Source organism: Psammomys obesus, unplaced genomic scaffold (assembly GCF_907164565.1).
Source record: "Psammomys obesus unplaced genomic scaffold, mPsaObe1.curated_primary_1811, whole genome shotgun sequence".
Taxonomy (NCBI): domain Eukaryota; kingdom Metazoa; phylum Chordata; class Mammalia; order Rodentia; family Muridae; genus Psammomys; species Psammomys obesus.
In genome coordinates, this window is record NW_026596415.1 from 4034050 (window position 1) to 4046596 (window position 12547).

General features: G+C 45.2%; 1 protein-coding gene across 6 annotated transcripts in view; it reads right to left on the reverse strand.

Annotated features, from left to right (window-relative positions):
* Clec16a (C-type lectin domain containing 16A) overlaps nucleotides 1-12547 on the reverse strand; it is a 205776-nt gene that overhangs the window by 134140 nt on the left and 59089 nt on the right. For all 6 annotated transcript variants that reach the window (XR_008719030.1, XM_055597725.1, XM_055597723.1 and 3 more), the window contains exons 11-12: nucleotides 6215-6347; nucleotides 2332-2432 (exon numbers count right to left, since the gene is read on the reverse strand). Coding sequence is in view for 5 of the 6 variants with exons in the window: in XM_055597725.1 (XP_055453700.1) it covers nucleotides 2332-2432; nucleotides 6215-6347 (234 nt within the window). In the remaining variant the exon portion in view is untranslated. The remainder of the gene's footprint in view (nucleotides 1-2331; nucleotides 2433-6214; nucleotides 6348-12547) is intronic.

The following is a 12547-nucleotide window of genomic DNA, read 5'->3' on the forward strand; positions in this document are numbered from 1 at the left end:
TGGCTCTTGTAATGCGCCCCCGGGCTTCTCATAGACTGTTCCTTTCTACCTCCATGGAAGAGAGGCAGTTTCCACTCCTTGTCCACGGGAACATGGATGAGCTCAGTGAGTAGCATGAAAGTTACCTCTAGTGTACCTCAACCAGAGGTACTGTTGCAGCCCAGTGTGAAAGAAGTCCAGCTAAAGATCTGAAGAGAATCCTCGAAATCAAATCAAGGTAGAAGAGGAGGTACTGTCTAGATACTCCATAGAACAGGCATAGGAGGATGGAGGTTAAGGGGGAAACTAAAGGTTCCTGAACAGCAAAAGACAAGGTCAAAGCAGTCTTACTGTAAGGGGTGTGTGCTATGGAAGCTGGGCTATAAAACAGCAATACCCTTGACCCTAGCAGGAACTGATAATCAGCAGGCCTGAGATAATGACCATTGAACTGTAAGCCCAGCCTCCTTTGCTCTTGCCTTGGAGCCAGCCCTGGGCAGACACACTGGATAAGTCAGCTGATCAGACATGCCAGAGGAAAAACAGACAATCTAGTGAGAAACTGTCAGAAGCAAAGGAAGCAAACTACAGATGGTCATGGCAGCTGCAATTCTGGATGGCAATGCTAAGAGCAATGGAATGGCAGGGAATATGTATTTATTGGGATTAATACAACCTTGCCAGGTATGCTGGAACACTGGGCTGAGGTATCCAGCATGCCACCAGCAGGAACTGACTACAGAGTCTATGGGGAAGCAGCAGCTGTCATGGACTTGCTTGCTTCCCAGTCATGGGTGGCGTGTGTGTGTGTGTGTGTGTGTGTGTGTGTTGGGGGGGCAGTGGTCTAGGTGCTGGGGCTGGGCAGAGGAGTAGGAAGGAGACTGCATGTGTGGGAAGTACGAGACAGGACACCAGCAGGAATTGGAGCCTGCCATGCTCTTTAAAGCCTCAGGCAATGAGACTGGGCTAGCATACATGGGGCTCTGGGTTCCATCTCTACCCACTACCACAGAGGGAGGAAAGGATGAGGGAGAGGAAGGAGGAGGCGGTGGCCTCAGGCCCTTGTTATGAGCACTATAGGTCACATGGAGCAGTGCTCTCAAGAATGCCCTTCTAGAAGATGCACCCAGTCCTACTACAACTTGATATGCTAAGGCGGGTTGATATCCCATTCTCTGAGGAGAAAGGGAAGGAGGATGGAGGCATAGGGGGAGGGGTGGGGAGAGGGAGGGACTTGGAGGAGAAGCTCTGATTGGGATGAAAAAAAAAAGAATGTCTTTCTGGAGAAGAAAACCTCGAGGTGTCTAGTGCATGTATGGGAGATGCCCATAAATGCAGCAGGCATTTCCACACACACACATCAAGCACTGTGCCAAGCCCTGATGGAAGAGAAAGGCAGGCCCAGCAACAGCCACATGGACACACACTGATGGCTACGGTGCAGCTGGCTGACCTCTTAACTGAGGGGCATGCACAGCTTCTTTAGAGGATGTGAGAAACTGATGCAGAAGCTGCCTTGAAGAGGAAGGCTGGGGACAAAGCAGAAGGGAGGCGTTTGTGTTGCCAATGGACTTAATTTTCATTACTGCTGATTTAAGAATAAATAAATATTCAGTTCTGCTTTAATGACTCTAGTCATAGGTTCTCTTAGTAAACATCACTTCTATGTACTCCCACAAGCTTAATGTAAACTTCTTGGAATGTTACTTGAAGCTGTGTGTCAATCTATGCCAAGTCCAGTTCTTTTGAGTGTTTTTGAGGAAAGTCTCCAACCTTGGCTGCCGGGAGCCAGATGGGCCAACACCAAAACAGCTTCCAGCATGGGCACTGAGGGAAGACTGGTGCATGCCAATGAACTGTCAGCCCATTGAAACTGTGGCCTAGCCACACAGCCTGAGCAAGGGAATCTGGAGAACCACACTTCTCTTCAGAAAGGAAACCTATGCTTCCACCAGGTCTATTTTAACACCAAACCCATGGCAAGCACATCAAATATTATAAATAGCAAAACCAAGGTTCCAATTTGACTAATTTTGTCTCTGATGTCAGAAAAGTGGTCATTGGTTAAGTTACTTGTAGTCTGTAGAAAGCCACGGTGGGAGGTGGTTTCATTGGGTTAGACAGCCACACTTAAAATTTTCCCTGCCACACCTAAGCCACCAATGCTTTTGGCTTTAAAAACACCTGAGAAATTGTAATGAGGGTGAAGAAGAGCATGGCAGGAGTCAGCCTGAGAGGCCAGAAAGAAATCCTTCCCAAAGTGCCCTCCCTCCCTCTGCATCAGTGAAGAGGAAAAATACTACAGAGACAGCACTGTGTCACAGACATGACACAGGAGAGGAACATGCCTACCTTTATTATGGGACATGGCGTATAGGAGGCAGAGCACGAAGAGGGCATGATAATCATCATCAGGGCTGTCCAGGGCATGGTATACCATATCCAGGAAGGGTCTAGAAAAGAGGAGAAGTCTGTAAGCCTCTGGCACACAGTGTACATTTTCTCTTTCTCACCTGACAGTATCAGCTGTCTTTGCTTCTCACAGGTATGGGCTCTAAGGCCACTAGTTTGTGGTGAGTGCAGTATGTGCCTGGTCCAGAATCAGGTACTAGGAATACACCCATATGAATGAGAGATGGGGTCTGACCTTGAAAAGCTGCTGGGGTGCGGGGGGTGGGGTGGGGTGGTGGTGGTGGTGGTGGTTAACCAAGGGATAGGCCATTTAGTCACTTGATGTCATTCACTAGATGTCCCAGACTCTGGAAATGATAGGTACAAAGTCCTGCTCTTTTGCACTCCCATGCCAGCTGGCAGAGACACATAGGCACACATCATTACTTTAAAGGAAAGATGGAAAGAGGAAAAAAGAAAACAGGACAATATAATAGGCCAATACTGCTACTAGGCAAGGCCCAGACAGCAACATGAATACATTTAAAGGGTTCAAATGCCAGTCTGATTCTTCCCTCTGGTGAGTTCTTTAACTGCAAAGAATCATCTCAGCCTGAGAGGATGACTGGAGGGCCTCAGCAAGGTCATGAACTTGCACTTGATTCCTATATTAACTTTTCAAGGACACTTCTCCGTGATTTCATTTTGGCAGTGTCCAGGCTCAGCAATTTCTTGGGCTGATATTCCTTGACTAGAAGAATTGATAGTGATGTCTCTCACCTTCTGTACTCTGTGGGTAAGATATAAAGAGTGGCCAAAACCAGGAAAATCCACATCCCAAAAGCTGCCCTTCCCAGGTAGGGCCAAGCCTGACAAGACTCTTCAATAACAGACAACAGAATAAACCCAGGGCAGGCCTGGGGGTTAGGAGAGGCTCCAGTTCCTTTTGAGGCTGCCCCACTGATTGGCAAGCTCAGGCCAAGAAAGCCAAGCACTGTATCAAGGATGAATTTCACATCTGGAAGGACACATGGGCATTAGCAACATGGACTACCTAAGAGGACTGAAACTAGGATTGTTCAAAGGAGGCCATTTGCTGCAGAATATTGAACACCATCTTGACTATCTTAGACCTCTGATGGGGTGGAGCTGGAATGAACTGGACGGCAAGTGCTCTACTACTAAATTACATTCTTAGCTCCTTGGTTTGAGTGCCCAGATCCATAATGCATCAATATAAAATATTTAAGCTAAAAAACAAAAATAAAGAAGTGGGAAAAATGTGTTTGTCATGTTTCAAATAAACACAGGACACACAAAATTAAAAGGGGACAGTGTCATTCAGTCTCTATTTCCTGGTGCCCAGGATGGGGCTCCTGCATTCAGATATGTCCACAGCTCTGTTGTCTGCAGACTTGGGTTCTGTAAGCTTCTAGCAATAATTCTGCCACAAATGAGAGCAAGATAAAGTGTAAAACATTTCTTGTAAACCAGCTCCTTGCAATTTAGATTGTGTTTGCCACTTGGGAATAGTACCAATAACCAAGCACAATACTGAAGGGCTTGGTGGGTGTCCTATCTTTTATGTACGAGATAAAGTATTATGAAGCTACTAAGCATGTTTACTAACAGGATAATGATGTGAAAAAGAGTTACTAGAGTTTGATGCTAGATAGCAATAAGGAGATATAAAACAAGACAGGCATGAGCTAGGGAAGGGAGCAAAATTCTCTGAAAAGTGGTATTGAAAAAGTTGGTATAAGAGATAATCAAAACAGGAACATCTGAGCCAGGTGTGGTTGTGCTCGCCTGTAATCCCAGCACTGAGGCAGAGACAGGTGGATCTCTGTGATTTTGAGGCCAGCCTGGTCTACAAAGCAAGTCCAGGACAGCCAAGGCTACACAGAGAAACCCTGTCATGGAGGGGAAAAAAAAGAACATCTGGGATCATTGGCTTTTATTTATTCCTTGCACTTCTGAAGAGTTTTCATTTTTTGATACACATCATTTATATATATTTTAAAGGTTGCTGGATAGGGCCTGAGGTGCCCATCTTTTAATCCCAGCACTCAGGAGGCAAAGGCAGGTGGAGCTCTGTGGGTTCCAGGCCAGCCAGAGAGAGCTACTTATTAAGCTAGTCTCAAAAAAAAACTTTTTTGGGGGGTGAGGGGAGAGAGGGCTCTTTGTGGTTTATTTTGGCTCTAACTTGGCCCCAGATGTAGGCAAGAAAAATCACAGTAGTTCTAGTTCTCACTATGGTGGGATAGATGTCAAGACTCAACTATGCTCTGGGAACAAATGGCCATTGTCCTTCACCCTCTGTGCTGGGAAGTGGGTATTAGGGACACTGTCTCCATCTCAGGAACACAGAGAACAGGCCAGCTTCAGGCACCTGAGTCAGCTTCTGCTAATTAGAAAGCCATGTGGTCTCAGTTACCAGTTAATCACCCAAGGTTCGAAAGAACCCACTCATCGCTAAGAAAACCCCTCTGCTCACTAAAATGTAGGGGAAAGAAGTCATTAGGTCCAACAGTCAAACAAAGCATCTTGCTCTCCTTCTCACTTCCACAAAGCTTCAGTGTTACTGTTAGGATCATGATTCCATGTAGTGGATCCTAAAAATCTGAACTGTGAGCAGACATCTCATTTGCTTAAGTATCCTCTACTGTTTGTCATTTGTGGTCTTTCCAATTATTCACATTCTAACTAATGGTGGGCCATGCCCATCTCTTCTGTGCTTAGAATGACCTTCATTTGCAGAGCTCAGGGGTTACAACTTGTTGTTAAGTAAAATTGTAATAGGTTAAAACTGAAAACCCATACCACATGCTAGCCAATGTTTTTTAGTTACCCAACGCCTCCAAGACCCCTGCTATCTTGTATATCTGTCACAAATTAATCCTATTAGACAATCAAACACTTGTCAAAAAAAAAAAAAAAGAACAACAGGATAATAATGTACATAGCTCCGCAGCACAATACTGGCTTACTTGATGTAGGGCTTGGGCTCCATCCTCAGCACCATCTATCCACTCACCAACCAATAAGATATGGAGAAAAAAAAAAAACAAACCTGAAAGTAAGAGTGTTTCATGCTTTAAACTGGGCTAACAAATGAGGTATGTATGTGGCTGGAGTACATTCCTGGCCACATCTTAAGGCTTCAAGGAGCAATGTGCCACAGGGAGACCAAGAACCCATATCACAGCGCCTGCAATAGCACTAGCACATTAAGACTGCTGCTGAGACCTATGCGGTGTAGCTGCCTGGCAGATGTACAACAACCTTAAAATGAAGATGTCCTCTAGCATCTTACTGCAGACTATGGGGGCAACCCTGTGCTGCGGCTGATGAGCTTCAGCAAGACTGTAGAAAATATGCAGGGCCAGGTTCAAGATCAGTTTCATAAGCCATCCCTCAGCTGAGTGTCAGGGCAATGGGCTAGGAGAGAAGGCAGCACTGAACCAAACTGACTACATGCTAAAGGCCCCACAGATATGGGAAAGCATGGCAATCAAGGATTGAGATGGGGATTCCATGCCTGATTCATGAGAGGGTCTTCCTGGGAATGGCCTACATCCTTTAGACCCAGCCTAGCTACCAAGTGTTCCACGGTGGTAGTGTCCTGTCCTGGCCACATTGCCAAAGCATAAAAGTATGAGGATATGTCAAGGGCCAGTTCTTCCCTCATGCATCCCAAAAACCCCTACCTCTGCTGGAGCAGAGGGAACAAAGGGGAACAGAACAGTCATCTGGTAGGCAGGAGTAAGCCATGACCAGGTGTTTACCCTTTCTTAAGGATGAGTGGCTGTCCAGTAGCTCCCAGCAGCGCCCAGCTGTTTACCTGCTCCACTGTGCACTCTCTGAGCCTGTGGCAGCACTCTTCTCCTCATCTGTGGTGTTCTGCTCCCGCACTGAGGTCCCAGCTGCAGCCAGCTCTGAGAGCTTGCCTCGCTCCATGATCACCATCTCAATCTCTGGAAGTGAACATGGAGACAGGTGAGCCCAGCTGACATCAGTAACAGAGACTCAGAAGCCTCCTCAATTTCTAGACCAAGCATGTGTAAAGTGCCCCAGACATGTTAAGCAAGTCTTAACAGTGGGGGTGGACATCAGCAACATATGGGCAGAAAGTATCTAGGTCAGAGCTCTGTCCATCCATCTGAGCAACACCAAGACCTCAGCCCTAACCTGGACAAACATACAAGGAAGTCATTTCTTTTATTGCCGTCTTAGAAAGACATTTGACTCCACTGTTAGCACATTTCCCTGCCAAAGGGTTGGAGGCAGTTCAGGAGACAGGACATGTGGCTAGTGAGTCCTTACCAAATTACTGGACTGCTCAGGAGCTCTTTACACTTTAGAAACAGCTCTGGCAGGACAGAGGCCATATGCCCCCTTTCCATTCACAACCTCTGGAAGGTAGAGGCAAGTTAAAAACCTCATTTTGTTTTTTTTCCAACTCTGGAAGAGCAACTTACAGCAACTGACTTAAAGTGCAGTGTATATTTTTAGTGCCACAGACATTAAGGACAACTGAGCAGAAACAACTGGAAGTCAAGAGCGATGCTGTGCTTCCTGGTATCCCCATCAGGAGTCCTTTCTCAGGCAGATGCTAATCATCCCTGGGCTGGGTGCTCTTCCCCTGAGTTCTCTGCTGGCAGACACAGATCTCTCAGGCGGCCTCCACTTCCTATCTTGTCCTCATTTGTTCTCCAACAAACCCAAGTGACAGTAAGTGGAAAAAAGCTCATGTTCCTCTTTTTTTCCAAACTATGAATGCTTTCTCCTCACATTCAGGATGAAATCCAACGTGTGCAGACCATTGCCTGGAGCCTCCTACGCCTGGCCCTGTCTGCCTCTGATCTCACCCCTGGCCTTCTCTGCCTCGCTGGCTCCCCACTCTGGCCATGTTAGGCTTATTGCTGGCTACTCTCGAATATCCCACACTTTCTCAGACATGGGTGTTACTCAGTTACATCCTCCAATGCTCAGCTTAAATGTCACCTCCTTGGAAGTACCTTGGTCACTCTCCTCACCTGTTCTTTTCCTTAGCTCTTTTTAAATGAGTAACTAAACTGTGTACTTTGTTCAGACTTCACTCCTTTCCCCAATGTCCTTTACTGTCCTAGGATCTTATTAGATCAAGCCACTGCACTTAGGTTCTTCTGGGTCATGAGTTTTTTAGGATTTTCCTCAATTTTGATGCATTTAGCAGTGTGTGGGATCCTGGCCAGAAACCCCCAGAGTTTATCTGATTTCTCCCCAATCATTAGGCTGGGGCTACGGGTTTTGAAAAGGAAGACCATAGAAGGGAAGTTGCCTTCTTGTGACATCATGGCCAGAACACACACTGGCAACATCATCTTAAGACTGGATGTCAATCTTTTACTTGCCCTGCTACTCTCAGGTTTCTTCATGGACAAGTTACTCTTCTCCTTCTTCTATACCATGCTCTGTGGAAGGAAGTCCCCACTGAAAGTATTGTTGATTCATCCCTGGGGCCTTGGGCATGCTAGTCCTTTGAGCTACAGCCCCCAACCCTATTTGTATAAATTATTTAGAATTCTTTACAGTACATGTGTCCTTCCCTCCCCTCCCCTTGTTTCTGTTTCACTCTCCAGCATCTCTGACCAGCAGCACTGACGTTCTGTTGTTTTACTTGCTTGCTCTTAGCCATCCTCTACTAGGTATGGGCTTTATAAGCACAGCTGCCTACGAAGCAGAGTATACCTCTTGACTATGTGGGTCCAGTACAATATGGGAAGTATGGTGCAGACAGGACCAGCAATGGACTGTAGCGGTTGTGCTATGGGTTGAGGTCCAGAGCTTGACAGTCTACAACTAATATGTTCACAAAATTCTCATGGGGAGATGTCTGGCTCCCCCATCCCACTCTTTCTGGTCTCTCTTAGTATGAAATGCTTGTAGCTCCTGGCCTGGAGGCAATCCTACACATGTTCCCGTGGTACCAGGGAACATGTACCCTCTAACTTTGGGAAGCCTCCTGCCCTCCCCACCTAATCTGAAGTCAGATGCAAGGTGGAAGTCTCCCACAGAAAGGTCCTATCATACAAGTAGGGACCAACAAGTAATCTTCCGGGGGTATGTGGACAAGTATTCTCTCTGGATTCTTTTGTATGTATCTTATAGGCATTGGCAGACAACTCTAGCTGCATAAAAAGCCTGTTCTTTTGAGCAATGAGGCTAAATTTAAGAAAAGTGAGTTGGTTCACGGAAAGCTACTGAGTAGACCACACAACAGATAGTACTCAGTCATGACTGAAAAGGGAGATGGCACCAGCCCTGTATCAGGTACCATTTTTCTGTCCTTGTTGTTTTATCAGTTCTTTTCAACACCTGGCTCTTTCCTAGTCCTCACAGGGTCCCCCAGAGTGAGATAAAAGATGAGTTGCTAAGTAGGTCTTTTTCTTATCCTTAAACGATCTATCCTGATTGCCTTATATTATATATAACTTAACATGGTGATGAGAATATGTATAGTTTATAACAAATATGTTCTTGGGAGGTGGAGGCTTCTATTTTGTTTGAATCTGTATTTACTGATAAAGAATGTCACCAATGACATTTAAAGACTACCAAGGTATGACACTGGCTTCCTCTTGGCTCTGGCCTCTAACCTCTGCCTGGTAATCTCAGGCCCAACTTGTGCATGCTGTGAGCTCACTTCCCCTGGCAGAGCTCCACCCTGCTTGGCTGACATAGTGGGAATACTGTCTCAGGACTCCCCAAGGTCACAGAGCCAAGTTCCAGTGCTGAGTGTGAAGGATAAGCTAGCACATCATAGCAGTCCCCATTCCAGAATTTCATGTCCCTGGACACTATCAGGATTCTGGAGCAAGAGAAGAGTTCAAGTCAATCCAGTTCGCTGCTTGTTAGGCAATTTTTCAAGTGACTCAATAACTTTTTGCTTTTTGCAATGCTGGGGATAGAACCTAGGACCTCATGCATGTTAGGCAAGTACTCTGCCACTGACTACATCCTTAGCCATCAAAATGAATATGAAGGGACTTTCCCAGGGCATGCCAACATTTTGGACAGTTGAGTATGGGACTGCTCTCAGTAAAAGTGGGTAAATATAAACTGTTAGCCCAAATGGTCACCAGGAACTACAGAGCCCCTTCCTAGAATTCTAGGACCTGAAATCTGCTAGTTTGTTCTAAATTTGGTCACCAAATCTGAGAAAGAACAACCCAGAAGTGTAATAGTTATCTATGTAGCAGAAGCTAGCACAGCTCCTGCTTCCTCCACCTGAGAAATGTGATAGGAGAAGCCAGCAGTTGTTGATCCTAGCACCTTAAACCCTGGCTGTGTCAGCCTGAGTGCCTAGTTGCTCATCCAACCCTGACATCTCCCTGATTCCGCTGATTTCCCAGATGAGTATAGATCTGTCCTTTGAAAGTCAGAACAGGTCTTCATCTTCTTTAACAATTTTTTCCGGACAACTTTTACAATGAGGGTTCTCATCTGGGCTCAACCAGCTCCCTGTATCTTTTGAAATGGGCAGAAGTGGCTTCGGGTAGAGGCTCTCCTCAGTTGGTCATAGCTCTGAAATGGAGGATATTAAAGAGGTATGACCTCTCCTGTGAACCCCTCTTTATGCCACACCAGAACGTCTAAGTGGTCTTGTGCTGCTCTCCAGTCCCACTCTGACCTGCCCTTGCTGATGCTGTACTCATTGCAGGGCAGTCAGCTTCCACCAATGGGCCAAGCAGTGTGCTCCTGTGACTCAGAAGCTACCAAATGGCCAGATATTCTGCTAATGGCAACTCAGGGACTTCATTTAAACCTCAGTTTTACTCTGAGTCATCCTCTGCCCTACCAGCCAGGCTTCTGTCTAAGAGAGAATGGCATGTTGAAGGAATTAGTTCTTTTTTAAAAAAAGTTAAATTGTGTGTGTGTGTGTGTGTGTGTGTGTGTGTGTTAGGGGGAGGGAGGAAACATGTGTGTCTATGACCTTGTGTAGAACCAAGAAGAGGACATTGGGAGTCATGCTCTATCATGTTCCACCTTAATTTTTTGAGGCACAGTCTCTTACTGAACCTAGGGTTAGATTGGCAACCATCGTTTCTATTGATCCGTCTGTCTGTCCCCCACAGCAGTGGAGCCACAGGCATTTGCAAAAGCACCCCTGGCTTTTTGTTCAACTATTGGGGATTTGTACTCATGTCCCCAGGCCTGTGCAACAAACACTTTAACCTGCTGAACCAGCTTCCTAGCTAATGGGTTCATTTTAAAACTGCAGTGGCTTCATTTAACCTGATAAAGTCCTTGGAGACTGGAAGATTTTACTAGGGACTGAGGTTGTACAGGACTTGTGGGGATTTGGGTGATGATTGTCCCTCCACAGCCTCAGGCATTTGAATCCTTAGTTCCCAGTCTGTGGCACTGTTTGGGTAGGATTAGGCCTTACTGGAAGAAGTATGTCACTGAGAACAGGCTTTGAGGTTTAAAAACTTGGATGTCAATCCTCATTCATTCTCCTTGCTGCCTGGAGTTCAAGATGTAAGCTCTTAGCTGTTCCTGCAGCCATGCCTGCCTGCTGGGTATTTCCCACTGCGACAGTGATGGGTTTTCACCCCCTGGAATCTTAACAAAAGAGAAAAGCATCAAGAGTGCATCTCCCACACTGCCCTGTGAGCAAAAAGAGGGACAAAGAAACAGATTTGACTTCTTTTCTTTGGAGCTAGATATGTAGCCCAGAGAGGCCGCAAAGCTGAAAACATCCTGCTTCAGCCTCCCCAGTGTTGGGAGTGCAGGTGTGTACCACCACCTGGCTAAATCTACTTATTTTTATAATACACATGGAGGGGAGAGAAGATAATTCAAGAAAAAGGATGAGGAATAAGGAGAGAAGGCATTTGGAAGTGAAGGACTCTTTTTTTTTTCTGTATAGTTTTCAGTGTTAAAACACTATGTATTTTAAAAAGGGAATTATGTGTGGGGATTGGGTTGTATATGATCAAGATATATTATATACATGTATTGTAAAGCAGATATATACATGTATATATGAAATTGTATCCACAAGAACACTAAACAAATTCGTTTAAAGTGAATGTCACATCTACCCTGAAGGTGGAAAGGGAGGTGGGCCAATCCAGATAGCATATGGATGATCAGTTAGGACAGGTAAAATGCTGGGGTGGAAGGCAGATGGAGAAGTATTTCAAACAAATGCTCCAATTGTTTACAGAAGGATAAGTAATTGAGTGCTATGATTCTGAAGCTGTTCTGCCTTATTATAGGCCTCAGAAGATAACTGTGTTGTAGAGAAGACCAAGGATTTCACTTTAGACAAAATATAATGGGGAATTCAAAAAATGTGGAAATAGGCTTGGGCTGAGAATCAGTACAAACTTTACACTCTCTAAAACACATTTGTATATATACACATATTTCTATGTGTATATGTATGTGCATGTAAAAATAACAATGCATATAGTCCTAGATCTGCCAATAAAAGGACAAAAAAGAAAAGCCATCTCAGGAACAAGAAGACTGTTCAGGGTACAAATCTTAGTCATACAAGCTATCAGCCAGAGAGGAAGTAGAGCTTTTCAGAGAATGGCCAATGTCAGGGATGGGCAGAGATGTGAGATGAGCATGAAATAAGTATTTTCTTATGTTAGAAATTGACACCTCCCCCCAAAAAAGACAGGACTTGATACACTGCAGCCAACTTGAAAGGAGTCTCTAGGGCCAACTCTGGGACAATTTGAGCACCAAAGTAATTAAATATAGTAATGGAATATAAACCATTTTAAAAAATGGAGTCCACGCTGATAAGAAATAAATCACTGGCTGGGAAGAAGGGACCTTATTACAGGGGAATGGCAAGGGCTGTAACAAATCATGGTAGACACTGGACCAGATGAGAATTATCAACAAATGCCCAATCTGGAGGAATTCTGAAGAGGTGCATGACCTACTAGTGTCTTCCCAGGGACTGTGTAGAACTTGAAAAGAGTAATTCTACAGTGGAAAGGCAGGCAAGAGATTAACCAAGTGACCAAAATAAATACTACTTGAGAAAGGAGGTAAATCAATGTGACATCCTGAAAAGAATAGACATGGTATCACATAATCCACATTTCAGCCAAGAAGGCAAACCCTCAATTAGAGATAAAATGAGAACCATTTCACTAGAAGCAGG